Source organism: Electrona antarctica (genome assembly GCF_951216825.1).
Source record: "Electrona antarctica genome assembly, chromosome: 1".
Taxonomy (NCBI): Eukaryota; Metazoa; Chordata; class Actinopteri; order Myctophiformes; family Myctophidae; genus Electrona; species Electrona antarctica.
Window position 1 is genome coordinate 41,498,168 of NC_136806.1, and position 24,907 is coordinate 41,523,074.

Here is a 24,907-nt window from a genome sequence, read left to right on the forward strand (position 1 = left end):
ATAAAAAATACCTATAAGGGAGGCATGTACATCCTTCATTATGCATAGCTTGCAGTTCATGCTGCTGAACTGAGCCTCTCATTACCTTTGAGAAAGAAAATTGTTCTCGAGAGCAGCCTTCTCCAGCAGCCAACCCCCTTATTTCAGCCACAAATAGGTGTAGCCTTGAGACTCACATCAAATTATGATAGTCAGTATAGGAGAAGGAAAAAGAGGAAAAAACGGATTACTTGCAGTTCGACAGTACACATGACAAAAACACCAACGTGAATTCACCCCATTTATTAAGAAATAAAGCAGGTGCATGAATATGTAAAACAGTGTGCAGTAAAAAGTCAGCTCCCAATGATGAATAAATGTCCACAGCAAAGTATTATCCACACTCCACGTTCAAACTGTAAACTCCACAGCAAAGGAGACCTAACTCAGGGAAAAGTATTTCCACTCTAGTCGCAAAAAAACACTCCGACTTGCTTGAAAGCCAACAACACATCAAGCAGGAAAAATATATCTTCCAACCGTCATATACTTTAGAGTACATACCCAATTCCACTACAGTTTACAGACACAAAACAAGCAACAACAGCAAGCAACAGAAAAATGTCAACCAAAGCACCAGGGTTTGAATGACATCACTGCGCAGTAGATAGCCATGTGTATACACCCAGCGTCTAGGAGCACTTTTATCCATTTGGACTTGTTTTTAATGAACCTACACTAAACCTGGCATCCTACCTTTGTGGAAATTTTGACAATTTAAAATAAAAATCATTAAAAAAAAAACAATATATCTAAGCAATTTATTTTTCCAAATGGTTTCAAAAATTACGAAAATATATCTGCACGCTCACAATGCGACACATTGCCACTTTGACTAATCATTAAGACTTTCCTAATGACTAAAATTCAAACGACAGCCATTTAACAATGGTGTGATTTAGCATGAAGAAAGAAAAATAGGATCCATGCTGAAGCTTAAGGCTTGCCACTTGAATGGATAAGGAATCACAGTAAACCTGCAGCTAAAAGCCTGTCAACATGCTTCCTCTGTCCACTCACCCCATCGACGCTGTACAGAGGGAGAGAAAATATTGATCCCTAAATTTGGACGCATGCTTAGATTCTGGAGGGGTGCGCGACACGTGTGTCTCAGTGACAGCAAATGGAGCTTGTCGGCTTTGGAGAGCACTGACACGCAGGCTAGTTATGGTGGTTTGGTCCACTGGGTACTGGGACTCTCAGATGGATAGAGGATGGGGTTGAGTGCTCATTTACAAGGTCTCACAGACTGTGTGCTTGTGTGGGCTCTAAGTATAGGATGCAGGCCCTGGTGACAATAGTGTGAAAGTAGTGTGAATCAAAACCGGAGGTTCAAAAGATTCACCTTTGGCTTGCTGCATTCAGTCAACATGAAAAGACAAATCTAGTTGGGGTGTATTTAATGAGAAAAATATCTACTCATTCAGAGGTCCAAGAGGACCACAATATCCTTAGACGCAGCATACTCAAAAATAGTGTTAAAGTAGAAATCAGTGTTATTTGAATTCTGTAGTGGTGTAGCAAAGTACATTGTATAGAGATATAAAAATGTAAGGATACACAGACAAATATTGACTTTGGTTTCTTATCTAAAATCTAAAAATCTCACTAGTTAGCTCTGCACATCGAAAGATTCCACTACAATTATTGCTTGAGCAAATATAAAGGCAGTCGAGCTTTGCATAGTTGATATCTGCACTACACATTACAAGATATAATGCCATCTCATATATGAACCAAGTGGAATAGCAAAGTGACCCAAATAGATTTATAAAATACAAAAACACACAAAAGATCAAATCAAAAGCTTCCTGGAATTATTTCTTACAGTATCGATGAAAGAGTATCTCTTTCTTTCATAGACGTATCACAGACAAAAGGGAGAAGGTGAAATACATCTTTGTCCAGTTAATTCCTCTAACTGCCTTTCTTTTTCATACTTAATGCTCAACTAAGAGTTATGAGAGACTTTAGTTGGACTTTAGTTGTCATATCCTAGGATTCCTCAGTAAAGCAACTGCAAATCAAACAATAAGGTTGACAACACAAAGGAGTAATATTTGCTTCTTAACCCTCGTCTTTCTGAACGACTGAAAATGATAAATCTACATAAAAAGGAATATTGACTAACATATATATCTGGCCTGTCTGTTGTGACTTTGACACGGGCTGATTTAGATGCTATCCATGGCCTTGAACTCACTGAGCGCCTGCACAGGGTTCACATGCTTCTTATGAGAGGACCTTTTGACTCTCTGTTGGTTGTCATCGGGCTTCTCTCTCTTCACCAGGGGTTTCTTCTCCGGGGCTTTCATCCTCCAGGAGATGGCCGGCATGTTGAGGGACTGCATGCCCTTGTCCTTCTGGTACTTCGTGGAGGCCACGTAGGATGCCTTGACAGTAGACACGACTGTGTTCATCAGATTTTTAGCAGCCTGGATCAGGGACATGGCACTGTCCACCTGACAGAGGAGAGGAGAACACACACACAGCGTTAACCAGGATGTTGAACACAAGACGTTTTGTTGGAAAGGGATCTTTTAGTTAGTGTCGAAGTGTCCTTGACCAAGACGCTGAATCCCTCATTTCTCCCGCTGAGCAGGTTGGTGCCTTGCATGGTTTCCTCCGCCATCGGTGTATGAATGTGTGTTTGAACGGGTGAATGTAATGCACAATGTAAAGTGCCTTGGATAAAACCCCTATATAAATGCACCATTTACCTACATACGGTAGATGCTTCTCAACAGCTTGGACACGGACATTTATAAACAACTTAGTTTAAATATCTAACAATAAGTTGCTGACCTGTCAAGTTGTTTTTTATTTATTATAAACTGCATGTGCGGAACACACTGTTAAGTTGTTGACACTTCCGAAAGGGTTAACACCACTTCTTACTTGTAATATACCGATTGTCATTGTGTGAAGTTGTTCTGTACATTGAGATAAACCAATGTTATTGCACGCCTGATGATGGTCAGAGTGACCGAATAATTGTATCGTTATACGTTTTTGTAAGTGAAGACAGTGTGCAGGACTCCCCTCCATCATTTCTACTATTTTTACTACTATTCAAGTTCATTACAATGACGCACGTCCATGTGTGTGCAAAAGTTTATGAGAGGACCACAATGGAATTTATAGTTTTTTTATCCTCAAATGTTTTTAATCAACTAATTGGTGTGTTATTTATTTGCTATTCAACCGAACTACCTACCCATCTCACTCATTAATATACGCCACATCTACGGCTAAAGTAAGGATGTAAATAGTGTTGCATGGAATTCATGGGGAATATATTGTAGTGGGTAGTTATTCCTCAAGTATGACAGTTTGCCGGCCTCAGACTAGAGGCCTAGGAATGATATTAACACATTATTTTGCTGTGTATGTGTGACCAGCTCTAGTGTAGACTATTTTGACTACTTTGACAATTCACAATTGTGCAGCGCTTTGTGCTCTTGGGTAACGCTTCACATTATAATATTTGTCTGGAGTATAAACAGGTGAGAAAAACACAACTATGTGAAAAGGTTATCCTAATTTAAACTACGGTATGATGGCCTCTGAGAACACTCTGACAATATGTTAATGGTGTAAGACCAGGTTCTTTTCCCAGTCTAGAAGGGAACACACTTATCTTCACAAACAGTACATGTGACCAGCAACAATTCCACGAGAAAGTAGATAACTAAGTCACTTCCAATGTTGTCTGTATGTAAATATCCTCTAGCACTGCGTTATCTTAAGCCACTGAGAAAGCTTTGGGCAACACTGGTCCTTCCTAAGACTGATTATGTTTTCAATACTAGATACGAAATATAATCTGCAAATATGACATGCCACAGTATGAATCATTACCTAATCACCATGATTTGCATTGGTCATTAAACATTTCCATTTTTAATTTATTTGGCACACACCATGAATGTGTGTGTGCTGATACAATTGTTTTAGGAAACCGTCTAGACATTCAACTTACATTAATCATTCTAGCCTGAAACTACTAGTGAATAAACTTGCTAGGAGAATAATGTAGAATATGCTTTTTCTTTTTTTTTAGTTTCCACTTCCACAAGTTCAACTTTGTAACACCTGCAATTGTAGCTCCACATGTTCACGTTCCACATGACAATTTGACATCCATCACTGGAACACTGTGTGGAGCACTTCAGCAGCTCTGGCACCCTGTGATGACAGAGTTTGAAAGCCACAGACAATCTGGGCAGGAGATACGAAAAGTGTTGCACTTACCCCAGACACGACCAGCTCTCCTCCCAGGTTCTGCACCTCTGCCTTGACCTTACTGCAGATGTTGAGCTGGTGGCAATACAGGGCGATACGTTGAAGGTAGGCCAGTAGGTCCTGCTTACAGGATACATGATCTGGACACTAAGACAGGGAAAGAAAAGAGACACTCAATTTTTAACATGTGCAGATCCAATATATTCACTGTGAAGCTTACTTTGAAAGCAAATATACAGTTCAACAACTATGACATTACAATGCATACATTTTAGTCAGCTCCCTACACATTTTCTGGTTCCCATTTTGTCATAAAGCAAAAGAAAAATTATAAATCATCCTATACTAGAATACGCCACGATATTTGAGCCTCACGATTTTCATCGAGTCGTGCTGAATTTCTGCGCCAACATTTCTAAAATCGTGCAATGTATGCCCAGCTTCAGCCAAGAGGAAGAGATGCTGGACCCTATGGATGAATCCAAGTGACTGAAATCAGTCTGAGAACTTGAATCCATGCATCCCCCACATCCCCAGTTTGTCACACTGAGTCACGGTGCTGTGACAGTTAGGTTAGATGGACACCCACAAGCCTGTGTTCAGAGCCAAGATGACTGAAAAACACCCACATATTCTCATACATTCACTGGGTTATGCGCCACAAAAAGTCACACCAAATGCAAATTCAATTGAAAGGCAAACACTACTGTCAGTCTATTATGTTGAGGGAACATTAAAGGTGCTTTCTGGAGTAGAGTCTGACCTTCACATAATCTGGCAACTTTCTCGAGTAAAACAAAAAGACTAAAATAAAATAAAATGCATCCCAATTCAAAATAAACCATGACTGTCCTCACGATAATTGAGGACAGTAACCCCCCATTCAACTCAGTTGAATGAGAGCTGCATTGCTTAGTTCTCTATAGCCGTACTCTGTCGCGAGCGCCGCAACATAATTAGACCAAGTCTCTGGGTTGGAACACCACTTTCAATTCCTTATTCGGTTTGCTAAACAAGCCCCCTGCCAACCTACCTGCCCGTCTGACTGATAATTAGCCTTCTATACTGTTCACAAGGTGAGCACAGGGACAGGGCTCTGCAGCTTCATCACTGATTCTCACAGTGGTGTTGAACGCAGGTCACACATGACATTTCTCTGTGGTGCTTTAATAGTGTCAAAGAATGTTGACCCTTTCTTTCAGATCCATTTTTACAGGCATATTGCATTCACCAAGGGCTCAAGAGCATTCAACGTGTCCTTTTAACAATCACAGGCTACTGGGCTTATAGCCTTAGCCTGACTTCATCTAATATCACTACACCTGTGTGTGTGTGTGTGTGTGTGTGTGTGTGTGTGTGTGTGTGTGTGTGTGTGTGCAAGCGCGAGAGAGAAAGAGATAGAGAAAAAGTGCTTATTACTGTACATAACAGTTTTTGGCCAGTAGATCGTTTGAATGTAGGTTCCTCTGGTAGTCGTTAAATCTAAGGACAGGCTAATGGTGAATGCTAAAGCTTTGTGTGTATGAGGGTATGTGTGCTCAAACCCAGCATGTGTACTGTATGTGTATAGCATTCAGAGGAAGCAATGTTACAATTTCACTGGCTCATAGTGAATACATGAAACAGAAATATCCCCCTTGCATGTAATGACGAGGATATTATGACCTTCTACTATTACAAGCATTTATGTGCAGTAGTTAACGGAGCGCACAAGACCTCACGCCCCGTCTACTCATTCCCCATGGAAAGGGAGAAGTGAACTGAAATAGGGGTTTTGGGGTTGTGAGTTTTGGACACATGAAATAGGCTGGGAGTTATGATTAAACCCTAATCCTGCTGAGCGCATCAGTGGTGTCCCTGGTGAGCAGTCTGGAGCACTCTGCTGAAGATGCGAGTGTGCACGTGCACGCACTCACATACACACTTCCCCTGCATGCTCAACTGTGTTCAACTACACACACAGCAGACATTAAGGGGCTGTGAGGCTGTGAGCATCGCTATAGATGAACCAAACATTAAGGGGCTGTGAGCATCGCTATAGATGAACAAAGATGTGCAATTTCTGCTGCCAGCCTACGTAGAGAACAGAAATCTATGCCCTTTCATCAACACATGTAAACAAACTCAGCCACCGACAAGTCTTGTACAGAACATCGCACACAGTAGACAAAATCATTAATAATATTAATGATTTTGTCTACTGTGTGCAATGTTCTGTACATATATTATGTGTGTGTGTGTGTGTGCGCAAAGAGGGGGAGAGAGAGACACCCTGAGACAATAGTGATAAAATGGGAGTATATCACTTCTATCAGCACCGCAGGCTGCTGATTAATAGGAGGACTCGTTAAGTAGGGAGTAAGGAGAGGTGAAGAGTTGACATCCCATTACAGAAGAGGAAGGGAGGGTATGGCCGAGGAGGTGGGGTGTGGGATGGGGGGGTGGGGTGAAGAGTGCTGGAGGGAATGATCATGATATTAAAGGACTAAATATGCGGCTGTGAGACCAGAGAAAAAGAACGAGGGATAGGAGTAAAAAATGTAACGGGAGCAGGGAGGCAGGCAGACAGAGAGAGAGGAATGACTAGCCTGTTAGAGGAAGAAGATGATGTGGAGAGGTAGAGCAACCCAGAGGAAGATCAGTGTGGATATGGCGCAAATAAAGGACAGAGTACAAAGAGAAAAGGCAGTATGAAGGTGTTGCTTGCTGACAACGTCGGGTGCCATCGTTACATAGATCAGTTCTTGTCGGCAAGAGACACTGCTGTGTGATGATGTACAAATATTAAGCTGTGTGTGTGTGTGTGGGGGGGGGGGGGCATGATATGGACATGATATGGTGTGTGTAGGTGTGCGTGCGCGCGCAGTTAGCAGCAGCGAGCTGGGCTGAAGCTGGATGCAGCAGGCATGCTAATGAGAGCTCGGGGAAGTTTTGAGATGGCTGAGATCAGGGGCTCTGTGAAAGCATCACTTGTGCTCACGCTCATCTCAGCTGCTACACTCAGCACTCACAGGAAATACTGCAAGGCTGCTCTGACTATCTGTGACATGTGAATACATGAGTTGTACAGAGAATAGACGAGGACACCTCTTCGCATGAGGACGCTTGCGTCGCTGACGAATGGCAGTCCTGTGCGTGGTGGCCAACTTGGGCTTGTGTCCTACGATGCCGATTATTTAGCTGACATACAGTATATATATATTGTACACTCACTATGGAACAAAAATATCAGTGCAGAAGATATTTTTTCCAACATGGAGGAAACACTGCAAGGCAAGGGGGATCATAATTAGAAAATCAGACATATGCTTAAGGCGTAGTTCAGACGAGACAAAACCGTTATAACGGCGTCGTCTTACAGAGTCACGCACTCAAAATGGCTGATCTACGAGTTCACAAAACGTTGCATTAGAAGTTGAAAAAATTGCAGGGGTCTGAATTTCCCAATTTTCCCTTAACACTTTGATTTTCGGGTCATGGCTCGTGCACATCGCTCTAGCATTCCAGAGCTAGCCAGATGTAGCTTAGGGTTGAGGCCTACATTAATCAATATAAAACACCTTAAGACGTGTACAGACGTCCTAGACCTCCTACGGTTTTATTTGATAAGACATCTGTAGATGTAACTATTTCACAATTTAAGGTCAGTTCAACTTGCATGTCTGTGTCTATTGCTTACTGTAAGCCTTACAGTAAGCAATACAATTTAGGCATTTATTCCAGAGTGCCTTACAGTGTAAGGCACAAATAAATGCCTAAATTGTATTTGTTGCTCAGAATCCCATTTTCTATGCCCTACAAACATTCTAACCTCTGGAGTGTGTACACACACGTGCGCGCGCCACACACACACACAACATAACCACATTTGTTATGTTTGGCGTGCGCTAAGCTTATTTAATTTTAGTGTAAAACATTTATATTAAAATGGGTTTGTTATGAAAAATGCGTACATGTTGGCAGGTTTGCACATTCAAACATAAGCAGACTATCATGGTGAGACAGACATTTCTCGCCCCATTGACTCATTCCAAAGCAAACTTGTGTGCGCACACAAGGAATGCACACACACACAATGGCTAGCCCTTAGATGTCAACCTTTGATCACCTTTTCCTATATATTGTTTTATTATTATTATTCATAAAAACATTATCTATTAATTCGAAACAAATTAGAAGTAATTTTAATTTCACATTCTTGTATTTATTCTATTAATCTGTAGGTTATATTGGGGCCGGGGCATGGAGGCAGGGCCGGATCTACCATCTACCATATATTTATATAATATAAATATTATTATAATTTTTTTGCTCCACAGAAAATTTCCCTGCTAATCCGAATTAAATAAATGGTGTCTAAAAAGATTAGTGTTTTATTGTTGGTGAGAAGGGCAGCTGAAAAGTGCAATTGTGTGTAAAGCAGCAACAATGCGCTAGATTGGCTGTCACTCTGGGGGGGGGGTAGGCGACCGGAAATAGGCCAATATAACGGCATTAAACTGCCCCAAAACGGCTCCGAAACAGCAAAAATGTTGCGTGAAGGGGGGCCCTTCGAGCTTCAGTGCCCAGGGGCCCTCAGAGGTGTTAATCCGGCCCTGCATGGAGTGTAGGCCATTTACAGTTGACAATATCCCTCTTTTTCACAGGCTAATGTTGGCAGGTACAGTATGTGTTAAGAGCGCCTGCTAAAAGCAGGTAATTACAATTGTAATGTTACCCTAATGTCACTGGCAAGTCGATGCTATAGCAAAAAGATGAAGTCATTTAGCTATTATGCTATTTTAACAATGCTCTTATATTTAATATCTCATGTGAGAAAAGAAAGGGGGTCATCACTTGCAAGACTTCCGTTTATGACTGACCCTGAGCTCTCTCTTATAATGGAGACTTCTATCATTAGAGCCCATCATCGCAGGCACTCTCTGCCATCAACAAAATGTGGTTCTGTCCCCGTGCGGATCACTGAAGTGTCCCTCACAGCCTTGACTATATAGCTCCCATGGCACTCCCATGCACCACACTACTGGCTATTAAAGACCAATTTATACTTAGCTGCATGCTGGTATCGCACACCGAAAATAGCAGATCAATAAGCTCACATCGCATCACAGTGCAGACGAGATGTGAGCTTGTAGATCTGTTATTCTTCGGTGTGCCACACTGCACACAACAAAGTATATAGAGCCCTTAAGTGGACTCACCTTGCTGGGTCATCTCCTGCCACGAGAGGCTTTCATCCCACAACTCTGGAGATCTTTTCAAGTGAAACCGATAAAAAGGTGAACCACCTCGTTACAAGGAACCAGAGATAAGGAGGTGAAATATCACAGGTCTCGTGGAGGCTGCGTTGTGTGTCATTGTTGACATTCGCTGCTTTTTCAAAAGCATTAGCACGCACAGGAAGGTAGAACTGAAAGGTACCATGTGTGACTGTTACCCTGCTAATCTGTTAATTAAATCTCTTAAGTAACAACGCCTGACATAGCCCACTTTTGGTAAAAATTCTCCATATTCATGAGGTGCACATTTAAACGACTGTGAATGTGAGCGTGTCTGGGGTGTCATTATGGTTAAACCTACAATCTGGAAATTGCAATGAATAAAAGGTCATTTAAAGCAATCTGCATGCTAAAGTTATGCTAAAACAATATAACTTGCAAATCTGGAGAGTTTGGAGGTGGTCTCCCTACTGAGAAATGTAGACCCTGGTGTCAGATACTGTAGGACACCTATAGGTCGATACACAAAGTGGTACTGCCTGAAGCTCATATCTATCCACTTTTGGTGATCAGTCATGCAAATCTAAGGTAGGACATAAAAATTACTGACTTAAGTTAACCAGCTATTTAGTTTTTAGCCTTTTTCCTTGTGTCCACAAAAGAGAAAGTGGAGTGAAGAAAGGAGGCAGATGAAAAGAGAAAGAGGCAGCTGTTGAACAAAAGGATTTCACAGCGCTACGTGTCTGTCGGTAATATCCATGATAGAACTGATCATCAGTAAGGTCAGGTCCAATCATTGCAAATGCCATGCAGCTCAGCTGAATCCTATTAAAGGCAACAGAGGCAGTGAGAGAACCAGTGCACTGATGATGCTGCTGCCCGCTGCTCTGACCTTTCAGGACACATCACGCAGAGGAAATGCCACTTTCCTAAAATCTACTCACACCGGAGCATTCCAACACACCGCAGCCGCAGGCCTGTTTAGGAAGCACCAGGAGACGAACCCGGGGGACGTGTTTGGCTAAGTTTGATTTGTTTTCAGCTTCTTGTCCTGAGAGAAATGTGATAGGCTTGCTATCAGCTGGTGAGTCTAAAGGGTTGTTTTGATCAGTACGTTTTGATCAGTGCGTTTGTGGGAGGAAACGGAGAACAGGATGAAGTTGCTGATGTAAAAGATACACTGCCTTTTGATGTAAAGCCCACATAAAGTTTTGAATCATTGGAGAAGATCAGCTCACTGATTTAACCCATTCAGGCCTGACGTCGAAATAAAAAAAAAATCATGACAATTTTCTGAAAGATTTGAGGCACATTTTAACGATTTTTCAAAAATAGCAGATCTACAAGTTCATAGCGCGCCACTCGGTGGCGCACTATGAGCTTGTAGATCTGCTATTTTTCAATAGCTAAATTATAACATATAATGTATGTAACCACCAAAAAGGGTTCCCGCCCAAAATGGGTTAATTCCGGCACATTGATACAAGACTGGACCGTGGATAGAATATAAAATGCCCAAAGTCTGGACTGGTTAAAGTGGATGGATTTAAATAAAACAGAAAAGCACCAACAACTGCTGCAGAGTCTCAGACGGTAGAGAGCCAGAAAGTTCCCAGTTCAATCCCCGGCTCCTCCTGACTGTATGCTAGGGCTTTAAGCAACTAGTCGACTAGTAAATCCACTAGTTGACCTTGTTGGTACTAGTTGATAAATCAATAATAATCAGCTAGAATACTAGCTTATATTCACCAATGTACACAGTTTTAAATGTACAAATATCATTAAAAATAAACCATAATAGTACAACTAGTCGACTAGTAAACATCACTAGAAGTGAAAGCCCTACTGTATGACCAAGTGTCCTTGAGCAAGACACTGGTCCTCAATAGCAGGTTAGTGCCTTGCATGGTTGCCTCTGACGGTGTGTGGGTCTGTACCATGGGTAACGTACTAGTGTTTCCGTCGTGGTGGTGTGTGGGTCTGTACCATGGGTAACGTACTAGTGTTTCCGTCGTGGTGGTGTGTGGGTCTGTACCATGGGTAACGTACTAGTGTTTCCGTCGTGGTGGTGTGTGGGTCTGTACCATGGGTAACGTACTAGTGTTTCCGTCGTGGTGGTGTGTGGGTCTGTACCATGGGTAACGTACTAGTGTTTCCGTCGTGGTGGTGTGTGGGTCTGTACCATGGGTAACATACTAGTGTTTCTGTCGTGGTGGTGTGTGGGTCTGTACCATGGGTAACGTACTAGTGTTTCCGTCGTGGTGGTGTGTGGGTCTGTACCATGGGTAACATGCTAGTGTTTCCGTCATGGTGGTGTGTGGGTCTGTACCATGGGTAACGTACTAGTGTTTCCGTCGTGGTGGTGTGTGGGTCTGTACCATGGGTAACATACTAGTGTTTCCGTCGTGGTGGTGTGTGGGTCTGTACCATGGGTAACGTACTAGTGTTTCCGTCATGGTGGTGTGTGGGTCTGTACCATGGGTAACGTACTAGTGTTTCCATCGTGGTGGTGTGTGGGTCTGTACCATGGGTAACGTACTAGTGTTTCCGTCGTGGTGGTGTGTGGGTCTGTACCATGGGTAACGTACTAGTGTTTCCGTCGTGGTGGTGTGTGGGTCTGTACCATGGGTAACATACTAGTGTTTCTGTCGTGGTGGTGTGTGGGTCTGTACCATGGGTAACGTACTAGTGTTTCCGTCGTGGTGGTGTGTGGGTCTGTACCATGGGTAACATGCTAGTGTTTCTGTCGTGGTGGTGTGTGGGTGTGTACCATGGGTAACATGCTAGTGTTTCTGTCGTGGTGGTGTGTGGGTCTGTACCATGGGTAACGTACTAGTGTTTCCGTCGTGGTGGTGTGTGGGTCTGTACCATGGGTAACATACTAGTGTTTCCGTCGTGGTGGTGTGTGGGTCTGTACCATGGGTAACATACTAGTGTTTCCGTCGTCGTGGTGGTGTGTGGGTCTGTACCATGGGTAACATACTAGTGTTTCCATAGTGGTGGTGTGTGGGTCTGTACCATGGGTAACATACTAGTGTTTCCGTCGTGGTGGTGTGTGGGTCTGTACCATGGGTAACATACTAGTGTTTCCATCGTGGTGGTGTGTGGGTCTGTACCATGGGTAACATACTAGTGTTTCCGTCGTGGTGGTGTGTGGGTCTGTACCATGGGTAACATATTAGTGTTTCCGTGGTGGTGGTGTGTGGGTCTGTACCATGGGTAACATACTAGTGTTTCCATCGTGGTGGTGTGTGGGTCTGTACCATGGGTAACATACTAGTGTTTCCGTCGTGGTGGTGTGTGGGTCTGTACCATGGGTAACATACTAGTGTTTCCGTCGTGGTGGTGTGTGGGTCTGTACCATGGGTAACATACTAGTGTTTCCGTCGTGGTGGTGTGTGGGTCTGTACCATGGGTAACATACTAGTGTTTCCATCGTGGTGGTGTGTGGGTCTGTACCATGGGTAACATACTAGTGTTTCCGTCGTGGTGGTGTGTGGGTCTGTACCATGGGTAACATACTAGTGTTTCCGTCGTGGTGGTGTGTGGGTCTGTACCATGGGTAACATACTAGTGTTTCCGTCGTGGTGGTGTGTGGGTCTGTACCATGGGTAACATACTAGTGTTTCCATAGTGGTGGTGTGTGGGTCTGTACCATGGGTAACATACTAGTGTTTCCATAGTGGTGGTGTGTGGGTCTGTACCATGGGTAACATACTAGTGTTTCCATAGTGGTGGTGTGTGGGTCTGTACCATGGGTAACATACTAGTGTTTCCATCGTGGTGGTGTGTGGGTCTGTACCATGGGTAACATACTAGTGTTTCCGTCGTGGTGGTGTGTGGGTCTGTACCATGGGTAACATACTAGTGTTTCCATAGTGGTGGTGTGGGGGAATGGGGGAATGTGTAATGCATTCTAATGTTCATTAGAGTACAAAAAAACAATTATAATACAATTATATAAATGCAGTGCATTTACCATGTAATTGTCATGGGACTAATAATAACATGATTGTCATTAAATGACCTTCATGTAAAAATAAAAAAAATCATTAAAAGCAAGCACATAATTACTCCGTTTGCCTAGAGGTTGCATGTGTGAGTTAAGATGTACATACAACATTACATTTGAAATGTAATTACGTTAAATGCAAATCATCGCTAAAGGTTATGAAGTCCCATCGTGTGCGTTTCTTTTTTACATACATTAACCCATTTAGGCCTAAAAAAAAAAAGATTTGTGCCGCATTTTTACGATTTTTCAAAAATAGCAGACCTACAAGCTCGTAGCACGCCACTCGGTGGCGCGCTATGAGCTTCGTAGATCTGCTATTTTTCAATAGCTAAAGTATAATATAAATAGTTAAAACACCAAAAGGGGATCCCGCCCAGAATGGGTTAAGATCCATGTTAAATTGTTAATGTTGCATGCCCTCTAAGCCAATCATGAGATTGGGGTATCCATCAATGGCTTTGTACCATGACAGCACTTGAAAATTATGCACTGCCCAAGCAAGTGGCTTATACTAGCTGCTTGGTCAGAGCTAAACATAATTAAAAAGGAGGGGGGTGGAGTAGGAGATAATTTTAAAAGTCTTTATTCTTAAGCATATGTAACAGAGAGGTATATATCTTCACCTCATTAATCATACCGTATATACATTTTCTAACTCCCCATCTTCTTCCCCCGTCACTATTAAGACATACAGTATATCCACTGAAAATCAGCACCTTTTAGGATATTTGCCAATCCTTCTACTGTAGGGCTGTGATTTAGATTTTCAGAGCAGAGAGAATGAAACAAGCTCAAAACCAAGTGTCGCCGTCCTCAGGCTTCACCCTGTGTCTTTACTGCAGTGACATAAGACCGCTGTGGATGCAGTGTCAGACACTGTTTGTACGAGGGGAGATGAGCTGTACTTGAGCCCCTCCCGGACAAACAAACGGCCGGGCAGCTTGATCCTCAGTCACACCTCTAAAATAGACCACGGGGGTCGTGCTGGGACACGGGGTACCATGTGCTCCCTGCCAGTGGGGGAAACAGTAAGACTGAGATGCGGAGTGGATTTTAGGCGTATAGCAATAACGATGCACTGGACAGCCAGAGCTCTCGTTATTCTGAGGCAGAAAAAGACATCCTGCAGATGGGCTGAGGAGACCGGGTAGGAAGCCATCAATCCAGTCTGAATGCGCTTCCAAAAACAAAACATCAGGTGAAGACGTGAAGTATGATCATCTGTAGTACATGTACAAAGTTACAAACAAGTACTCAAGTACTAGACTTGTTTGTAACATTCATTACCTCAATGAGACTAACCCGTTTTAAAAACAAAGATGCCACAGTAGCTCACCTTGTAAGAATGCATACTACATAATGGTATAGTCCTTTGCACAGCTGGCCCTGGTTTGAATCCGACCCAGACTCTTTACCTCATGCCCCCCCCTCCCCTCTCTCTCTATTCCTGTCTCTCTCTCTCTCACTCACTATCAAAAATAAAGCAGAAATGCCCCAGAATGCCATATACACATTGTATTTTGGTGGTCTGTGCCGTTTCGGCCTATTGGGGCTGACAGATGGAAAGCGTCAGACACTCATGTCAGGAAACGCACCCATTGTTTTTAACGGCTGTTGTCACACTGGAGGCGTCAAGTGGGCACGTCAAAACCTGTTTCAGAGTGCGGTTCTATTTTTGAGCGTTGGCCCGGGGAACAGACCACCAAAACACAATGCATATACGGCACCCCTGGCATTGACAAGTTCAAACTCTTATTGTGCCGTGTGTAATTGTGTATGCATTAATTGTGTTCACTTGTTTGACTTCACAAGCCTGTTTTTTATTAAAAAAAAAGAAATTGATGAAGTCAAGGAAAAAAATGTTTGTCTGTGAAATGAGGGCCTGGAGATATTATGCTGGCCTAGTGGTCCTGGCGCATACCACATCCAGGCTCTAATGCGTTCGAGTCCCGATCACGACGATCTTTGCTGCATGTCTCTCCCCATCTCTCTCTCCCCGTTTCCTGTACTATCAATAAAGGCATAAAAGCCCCCAAAATATCTTAAAAAAAACACTGTGTGAACTGAGCGGTGCAGTGTGTGTGTGTGTGTGTGTGTGTGTGTGTGTGTGTGTGTCTTTAGCTGACTGCTCAGTGTGAATGGGCCAGCAGGGTCAATAAGAATGCGACCGCACTTAGCTGACTGCTCAAAACAGCTGCAGGGGTCAATAGGTCATACAGATATATTGAAATACAGACCTACACAGACAGTCGCCGTCAGGCGTGCTTGGCACCGCTAAAAAATGCCAGGTAAGCTGATAACGCAGTTAGCGCAGCTGTAGATAAATAAATAGAGGTGCATGTACACTTGTTCATTTAAGTACAGAATCAAAGACATAAGTACATAAAGGAGGAGAGAGGACAGAACACTGAAGAGGAAAAAGGTTATAAAAAAAACCTGGTGAGAGCTTTAATGCAGGATAAAAGCTTAATCAGAAGAGACTGTAATGGAGTGACCTCTAATGAACTTTATGAGGATGCTGGTACATTTTCTGTGTATAGCCTGGTTAATGTACTTCATAGTTAATGTGCCTTACATTCCATTTCATTTGTCTGCTCCTGCTACAGTGGCCGGCTAAATATAAAACCATCACAGCTTAGGACCATCAATCAAGGCTCATTTGAAGCAGACTGATGCGAGCCAAGATCTCGCCCTCAACACATCTGCTGGAAAACGATGCTCCAGATTTGCGTGGAGGCTAATTCAATCACAATGACACTCTGGGATGTAATGTGACAGTGAAATGGACAGGCTGAGTCTGGGTATGATGCGAGAAGATCATGCTGGGGGCAAGCCAAAAAGACTGACTGTAGAGGTAACCACAGGGACCAATTAAATGGCCTTCATCAATTTTTAATGTATGCTGCGGCTGTCAGTCAGGCACTTCATTGAGGTACTTGGAACAAACTGATATCTCAACCGGGCAGCTACAAAAAGAGCAGGTTCAAATAGACATGTTGAAACATTCATACTTTTGGTACGAGTTTGACATTTAGATTTTGGCTTCTGCTGGGTCTATAAGGGCATATTCATTGTGCATCAGTGATTTAACATCTTAAAACTGTCAGATTTGGACTTTAGAGATATAGGTGGCCAGGATGAAGCTGGTAAAATCTGCACTGGAGCTGTGAGATGGGTGGCATGGTCCTGACTTAAATGTAAAACCTGTACCTGACAAAGTACGTTGACAAGATGTTTTTTTTTTTCTTTTTGTAGATTAATATACTAGACTGGCGCCATCTTACTCGTAGGCATGCAAGTCAGGAAGGATGCAAGACTACAGTTTGCCCCGCCCATTGTCGCCTTTTGCCGCCTATTTCGTTGGCTTCCTCAACTATGAACAAAGCGCTCCTACTTTCTGTTCCATATTAGCAACGTAGCCGACTGGCGACATTTTCATACTGTATGAAACAAGACTGAGTTTAATAATGGTGTGGCTCCTATGTGGATCTCAGAGCAGGCCAGCCTTAATCTGTGACATATACCTCCATATTTGGGAAAGGTATCCAGCAGCCACATCTAAGCCCCATTGACTTCGCATTAATTCACAATATTATCTGCACTCAGGGCCCTGTGATTGACAGACAATGATTGGCTGTTCCACTTTTTGGTTTCTGCAAAAGGCCCACCCAGCGCTTGGGGCCAGACCGGTCTGCGGAAGATGTGTGATAATGCAACCAGGTTTGTTTAACAGGCTACTTCTTTGACCTACTGGCAGTGTGCACAAGACATTTGGTTGAGCGGTTTATTATGAGAATATCTCTTCTCTGGGCAAAAACTAGACAATATAGCTATATAGCATATATATCAACTTACAGAAAGTCCTTTTTTATCTTGTCCCTTCCACTGCTCTATGAAAAAAACCCCAACAAGTGATAATCTATAATCAATCAACTATATGTGTAATATGCAAATACACAACTTCCAACAGTAGTTCTAAATGTACTACAGACACCACACTGCCTCAGGACAATATTTGCTTCTTCCTGTAATGAACCCTGCCTTATTCTGTCGCTGGGCCAGACGCCAGCGTTCCAGAGAGCTGACTGCCAAGTCCGCTTACTTCCTGCTGACCTGCTTAAAAATTGAAAAATTAAAACATTTCTGCAATAAAAATTAGCATAATGACGTGTTTTACAAAACAATACTGAAGTGGCAGATACCTAGCCTCCAACCGTGCCCAAAAAAAGAGGCTGCCGCCTGGGCCTCGACCCTTGAACTGCTGAGCTGAGAATTTGTGGGCTCTCTGGGTGATTCTGCTGCTCCTCCGCCGCAGTAGGAAATTTACAGCCCTGTCTGCCACAAAGCGTCCGGGGCCAGAGCCCGGATTAGACTGCAACCAGCACCACAGCCCATGGATCACCATAAATCTACACTGATTGAATGCAAATTGGAGAAGTACACTATGCATGTCGGTATACATCATGAGAATAAAGCTTGTGCGCTGAAGACACACAGACGGCAAGCACATGGCCATTCTCTAAATATGCAAGGCTTATTTTATGTGTGTGTGTGTGTGTGTGTGTGTGTGTGTGCGTGTGTGTGTGCGCGCGCATGCACACACACAACCGTTTGTGAACAATGTGGGTGTGCGAACGTGCAGTGCAGGCGGGAGGAATTTATGGGCCACAGTGTGGCTCACACATTTGCATTATAAATCTCAATTACAAAGCATTATTTGTTTACCAGGCCGCTCAGATGGCATTCTCATAAGGTGCCCTGCGGAGGAGGACCATCAATTCTTAATAAACTGCAGTGCAGACCTTTGTACAGCGCTGACCTAAATCCTGCAGCTCATCTCTGCGCTACACTCATTTCTGTAAATTTTTAATACGGCTCTCTTACACCACACTTAAAAACATTTCGGAAACACGAAAGCCAGACCACTTTCCACCTGCACGTTTGCAAAACTCTATGTTGTCCACCGCGGCGCCGTGCCAATGTTCCTGCCATGGAGGATAACTTGCTATCGGGTGTGGAACCATCTGCCCACATGGGTAAAAATGAAAAGCGCTGCTCTGGTAGAACCTCCAGGCCAGAGGGGTGTGTGTGTGCATGTGTATGCGCATGTGTGTGTATGCCCATGTGTATGCGCGTGTGTGTGTGTTTGGGGGGGGGGGATGGTGGAGGAGAGTGATTAATATGCCTAGGTTAATCAGCAGCGTTGCCTTGGCTCCCTGGAACTTCTGTGACATTACATATTCATCTAGGAGGTGATTCACTCTACTGTTACTATATGCTTCATGTTTTCTGGAACTGGGCCCCTGGCGTCTCATGCTTTGTTGAAGATACGCCTCTAAATATAAACCACCTACGTAAAAAGAAAAAAAGAAAAAAAAGGAAAGTCTGCCACCTGGTAATTATGCTGCTAATTAAAGGAGAATCACTTGTAATCCCTTTCAAGCTGGCGTCCCCGTTTTTGGGCATGTCTTTCTTTATAAGCAAAAACGCTCAAATCTTCAAAAATAGTTGATCTACAGGCTCAGGACATGTGAGGTTGTAGATTGACTATTTTATTGCCACTGTTTTCTCCCAAACCCAGCCTGCCTCAACACCCCCCAGTCCTTGGCTGATGCGCTATGAGCAGAGTCGCCTGGTATGGACTAAACATGGACAGCTGGATGTGTTCAGAGGCTGGAGGGGTCCTCAGTTCTTCTTGGCAACCCCCTGTGGTTCCAACAGCCAAAGCTCTTCATTTATTCATACTTTGAGTGCTTCAAACCCCCAAATCCCCTAATAGTGTACACAGACACATCAAACCGATACAGCAATAAGCAGCTACTGTACAAATAGGCTGAGAGACGGGTGGCAGGGGGGTTCACAATGAGAGAAGGGTGGCAGGGGGGTTCACAATCACAAGCCTAAATTAAATGCTGCTACACACATGCATGCAGCTAAATTGGAAAATACTACCAAGCCAACATGCAGATGCACTTGCAAATTCCATAAGTTTTCTTCAGGGTATAATACTTTTTTTTAAAGTGAATAAGCAGCTTCTGAAGCCACGTCGAGGCATTAAAAAGAGAACGGACCGATCTCTTCACAGTCACACAAGTAGGTCAGGGCAGGTAAGAGATTTACTTCATGCTAAACATAGTATAGTATAGTACTATATAGTCAGATCTGACAGCAACTTAAATAAAATATCAAAAGTGAGGGGTCCTGGAAGGCTGGCAGCTCATTATGTAATATTATGAGGCAGAGAGCTCATTGCAGAATTATCCTGTAAGCCAAGGCCCTAATTAGCCAAGACCCATGGCACTTATCTTACAATTGCATTCTGGGAAATGTATTTTTAGGCTTTTCTTTTAGTAGTGTGTAGAGAGACAGGAACCCAGGGTCCAAGTAAGAGAAAGGTGAAATGCAAGACATAGCGGGAGTCAGATTCGAACTTGGGTCCTTGCGACTCAACACATCGCAACATCCGCCCATATACTAACTGGCTGAGCCACCACCAGGCACCCCCATACATTGACTTCTCTGTGTATAGCATCCCTATATGCAAGGGGGAGGGTTTGAGGCCTGTTTCAAAAGAGAGTGGTAAATATTTCACAAGTGGCCTAGTGCAACAACACTCGAACATCTCTCTCCTACTTACACACACAATTGGTAGGGGCAAAAACAAAACTACATCATTCATGAATTAATTATGAAATAATGCCTGGTATGTGTGCAAACCGGCGCCCTGTAAACTGATACTTAATAATGGTACGAGATAATGGATTCTAACTGAATTGTTTAAGACTGCTACAAAGCCTCAAAATCCATGTCTTGTTAGTTTGCCTTGAAGCTTTCTGAAGCCTTGGTATGAACTCATTACTTTATAATGAGGCTTTAGGAGGGTACGATGATACATTTTGCTAACATGGGAGTGAGCAGGGCTGTCAACAGACCCGTAGAAGTGAAAAATGGCCTGACGACGTCTGCATTTGCCTGAATCAAAAAACCTTACAGCAAAGATCTTAAGCCGGTTTTGTCTTCCCACATACATGCCACAGTCAATAAATCTCTCTTTCATGGAGGAAAATGGCAGCTTGAAAGTAGAAGACCACGTCAACCTCCATCTGACAACACCGTCACCTCACCGTTAAACGCCGTCACGGTTGAACAACTTATGCCCCATTTTATACTTTGTCGTATGGTGGTGTATTTTCACCATTTCTGCCTGCACACATATTGCAGAAGCGGAGTCTTAGAGACCCTTTTCTGCACTGGAGGTGGCCCATGAATAAGTTGGGGAATAAATCACGTACAGTGTGTCCCTGAGGAGTGGTACAGTGTGAGTATTTAAGTGAAATACGAGGCCATGGATAATTGAATATGTGTTTTCCCATGTCAATGTGCCTAGTGTGGGATAAGGGAAATGTGATAAAATGGGGAACTGGGGTTGAGTGAGCTGGTAGGACGATTAGAGGAGGGAGGGGGAGGGGTTGCAGTAGTTAATGCAGAATGGATATGGACCACTTGGAAGCTGCTGGTCTTCTATGAGGTCATTTTAATTAAATGGCTTCACAATGCTCTCTGGGCATCATGGGGAATCTGACTTGGTTCACTGATAAAATGGTATATAATAATGATGAATAACGGCATGAAAGATAAAGATTTGCTGGAGGTATCTAATGATTTTTGTGCTATATTCACCCGCGAGATGTCGAAGACTCCACAATACTTAGATTGACTTCACAACATCAATCTTGTGGCCCGTTTGTGATAAAGTGAATAGGCCAATGCTGATAGTTAGATCACCAGGGTCATCAGCAATTCAAAACCATGCAACACTCTCCTATTAAGTTCCTAAGTTCACTGAGCTGACTGATGCAAGCATAATTCAAAATGATATTGTTTTGTTACTGTAGCGAACACACAGATGTCTCATTTTCAGTCAAGTAGCGCATCTCCACAAGCCCAAATTACTTAATGTTCTTGTTCACACTGTAACATCTGGGACAACGACTCCACTTTTCACAGCATATATTATACATCTAGGAACCACTTTCGATGTTATTTCCTGTCACTATTTATAAACAGACACTACACTACCCCTGGCAGTACCACAGATGATTCGATTGGCTCCATGTGCAGTATAGTGAAGTAGACATGTTCAATAAGGCGTGCTCTAGCGTAGTATAAACTGTGGCATGTAAGCAGGAAAAGGACAAAATGAGAGCACATTAGAAAGGAGTGTTTGGAAGAAGCCATGGGCATCTACCGAAGCCGCAAGCATGGGATGTTTTCTTTTTTCATGTAGTTACCCAAAAGGTTCAGCAGATAACGAATTAACGATACAAGATACTCAGCAATTGACCATGGTTTCATGCAGAATTAATATATGAAATTAGGCTATGGGTTAGTATTGCTAATTGTAGAATTATGTATCATGTACACGTCGCGCTTAAGGAACGATTCAGAGCTTTTTATCACATTGTTATAGTGAAAAAAACACCGCTCAGGCCAGCAGACTTGGGTGAGGTGCTGGAGCCAAAGGGGAACCAAATAAACAATTAAAGAAGGTCTGTGCCCGAAAGCTTGCTAGCTATATATATATATATATATATATATATATATAATCATTTTATACAACAAACTTTGCAGTTTTAAGTGTGCGGAAGATCCCTTTAATTGTTTATTACACTGATCTTAAAAATGTGTGCGACTCCAAAGTCTGCCACAGCCGAGTGAGAGAGAAACCTAAGCAACTAGGCATAACTGTCAAATTAACATCAATATTCTTGCATTTTTTGATATCCTCATTAACAAAAGCTAATTTCCATCAGTGTGTCAACAACATTAGTTCATATTCTTTGTGTCTCTTGCAATGCCTACATCAGTGGGGTTTCACTTTGGACTTACTTGGTCGGCGATAGTGCGGCCCAGCTTGTCCATTCTTGATCCTGCCTCTGCGATTTTCTTAGCAGCACTGATGACATCAGACGTGTTCTTCAGTGGTCCTTTCCCCCTGGGGAGACAACAGAGAGATCACTCCTTGTTTTTGATCTACCGCAGCTTCATCCAATATGCAACAGCAGCGTCATGGCCGTGGAATTGCTATGTTTTTAATGGTTGTTTTTTTCCCCCCCTCGATCAGACAGGTATACAGGGTTAATTTATGGGGTAAAGGAAGGCCAGGGAAACTGAAACACACACCCACCACACGCCCACACACACAAAACACTATCACCTCTGGAATCATCAACATTTTATAACCCTTTTAGGTTCAGGGGCTGCAGCCTACAGTCTAAATGCCATCATAACAGAGGCAAGGTAAGGGCAAGGACATTTTATTTGTATAGCACATTTCAACAACAAGGCCATTAAATGTGCTTAGAGCTGCTCCCATCTTATCCAAATTTGTTAACCGGTTTCATCTCCTCCACTTGAGAGGGCTCCACCAGCTTTTTTTCAAAAGGCCAAGAACTGAGAATGTGTGGTGACACTGTCTGAGCAACTCTAGATGGTCCAAACACTAAATAAAACACATTACACTATTCATCAGTTCTATTTTGCTCTGTGGACTGCAGGAGTAAAAAGGGGAACAGAGAGAAGAAAAGCAGAGATAAAATGGAATGTCCAACTCAAACTAATAGTTTTGGCTCATTTGTTCTAATGCGGCACCTCCCATCTCCCTCCTCGAAACCAGGCTACTACAAACACGGGCCAGCTCACTATAGACAACCCACAGTACAAAACTCACCAGCTATTTGCCAGCTTAGTGTCCCCACAAGGGACTCGGGACACAGTTGGCAAGAGGCACAAATTGGATTCAAAGCTGCTCTCTCCAGGCTAAAGAACGAGCCATCCAACCCACAACAGATGGAATTTTGTGCTCTCCCTCTCCTTTTCCTCCCCCTCCTATGTCTAACCCCTTCCCTCTCTTGCTCTCCCTCTGCTGCCAGGCTGTGAAGCAAGTGTCAGGGTCCATGCGTCACGCCACACAACTACTGTAGGTCTGCAGGGACAGGTCAGTCCCTGGAGACTCCAGCAGTGCATTTGTGATGGGTTTGAAGAGGGGGAAGGGGGGGTCAAGTCAGAAACAGTCTAAAAAGCAGAGTTTTAACTTGATTGTAAACACAACCCTGAAAGCATGACTAAATGGCCTCCATGGGAGGCAAAGTGCCCAATTATGTCTGTATTCTGTCCTATTGGCAGTATTAGTCTGGCCAAAAACATTGATTGATTGATTGATTGAATACTGATGATTTTTAAGTCTTTGTACAGCCAGGGTTCCCACACATTTTGAACAATAACTTTTTTGAAACTTTTCCAAAGTTTTTTATTTCCAGTCCAGTGTGCCATCAATGCACCAAGACAGAGTCGACCAAATGTATTATACATTTTTGTGAGGTTACCTACCCTAGGGGACACGGGGAGAACATTGCAAACTCCACACAGAAAGGCCCTTTCGCCAAACCCGCCTCGGGTATGGGCACTGATGACGCGGAGGATGCCCACAGCGTCCCGAGAGGGAATCGAACCCAGGACCTTCTAGCTGTGAGGCGACAGCACTACCGACTGTGCCACCGTGACCCCTATGTATGTAACATATTTCAAATAATGTGTAACAAAAACAATGTATATCCAAACATTACCGAAAACGATTGCAGACCTTTAAGGCCTGGGAAAAAATATATAATTTAAAAATATTTCCAGGAATTTAATGACGCCAAATGGATGCGACAAAAAAGCCCAAGGCTTGTGTCCATTGTGGTCCATTCTTCACTCAACAACTGTCCTAACACTGCAACAAACAATACAATGAGTTTGAACTTTCCTCTATGTTTTATGTTACCACCCTGCCGAGTCTGCTTGCAAGCACCAAGATGTGGCTGCGGCTGGTGTTGTCGGCAAAGACTTACCCCAGCCATCCATTATCAGGTTGCTCCAAAAACAAGAACTGACAGAGCGAGATGGGTTAACCCCTTATGAAACCAGCTCAGCATGTGAACGCTGGTTCTAACAAACTGCAGAGCATTTATCAGTGTGCGACCAGTGACCAGTGATTTTTTTAAAGAAATAAATCCATATTTAGGTTGATTAGAATTTTTAAACAGTCATGTATTTTGGAGGGTGGTTACGCTTAAGACAACTTTAGTTTTTTTCAACCAAAGTTCATGTTTTAAGTTATTAGAGAAAGTAAAAGATGAGTGTTATTTTTTTTTCATTTGCTGCTTTCTTTCGTTTTCACATTCGAACACAGGGCTAAATACGTATTGTTTTTACAAAATATTATGGCGATTTATTTTTTTATTATTTACTATAGTCCTACTAGACGCCAGGAAATTACATTTGGCCCCAAAAGATCACAGGATCTACTGAATCTGAAGGTAGACTACTGGGGGGAAGTCACACTGTG

At 43.1% G+C, this 24,907-nt stretch overlaps 1 protein-coding gene across 1 annotated transcript in view; it reads right to left on the reverse strand.

The window, feature by feature from the left end:
- Positions 1-267: 267 nt before the first annotated feature.
- ctnna1 (catenin (cadherin-associated protein), alpha 1) overlaps positions 268-24,907 on the reverse strand; it is a 122,541-nt gene continuing 97,901 nt past the window's right edge. The window contains exons 16-18 of the mRNA XM_079508053.1: positions 22,408-22,513; positions 4,294-4,431; positions 268-2,501 (exon numbers count right to left, since the gene is read on the reverse strand). Of these exons, the coding sequence (XP_079364179.1) occupies positions 2,214-2,501; positions 4,294-4,431; positions 22,408-22,513 (532 nt within the window). The 3' untranslated portion in view covers positions 268-2,213. The remainder of the gene's footprint in view (positions 2,502-4,293; positions 4,432-22,407; positions 22,514-24,907) is intronic.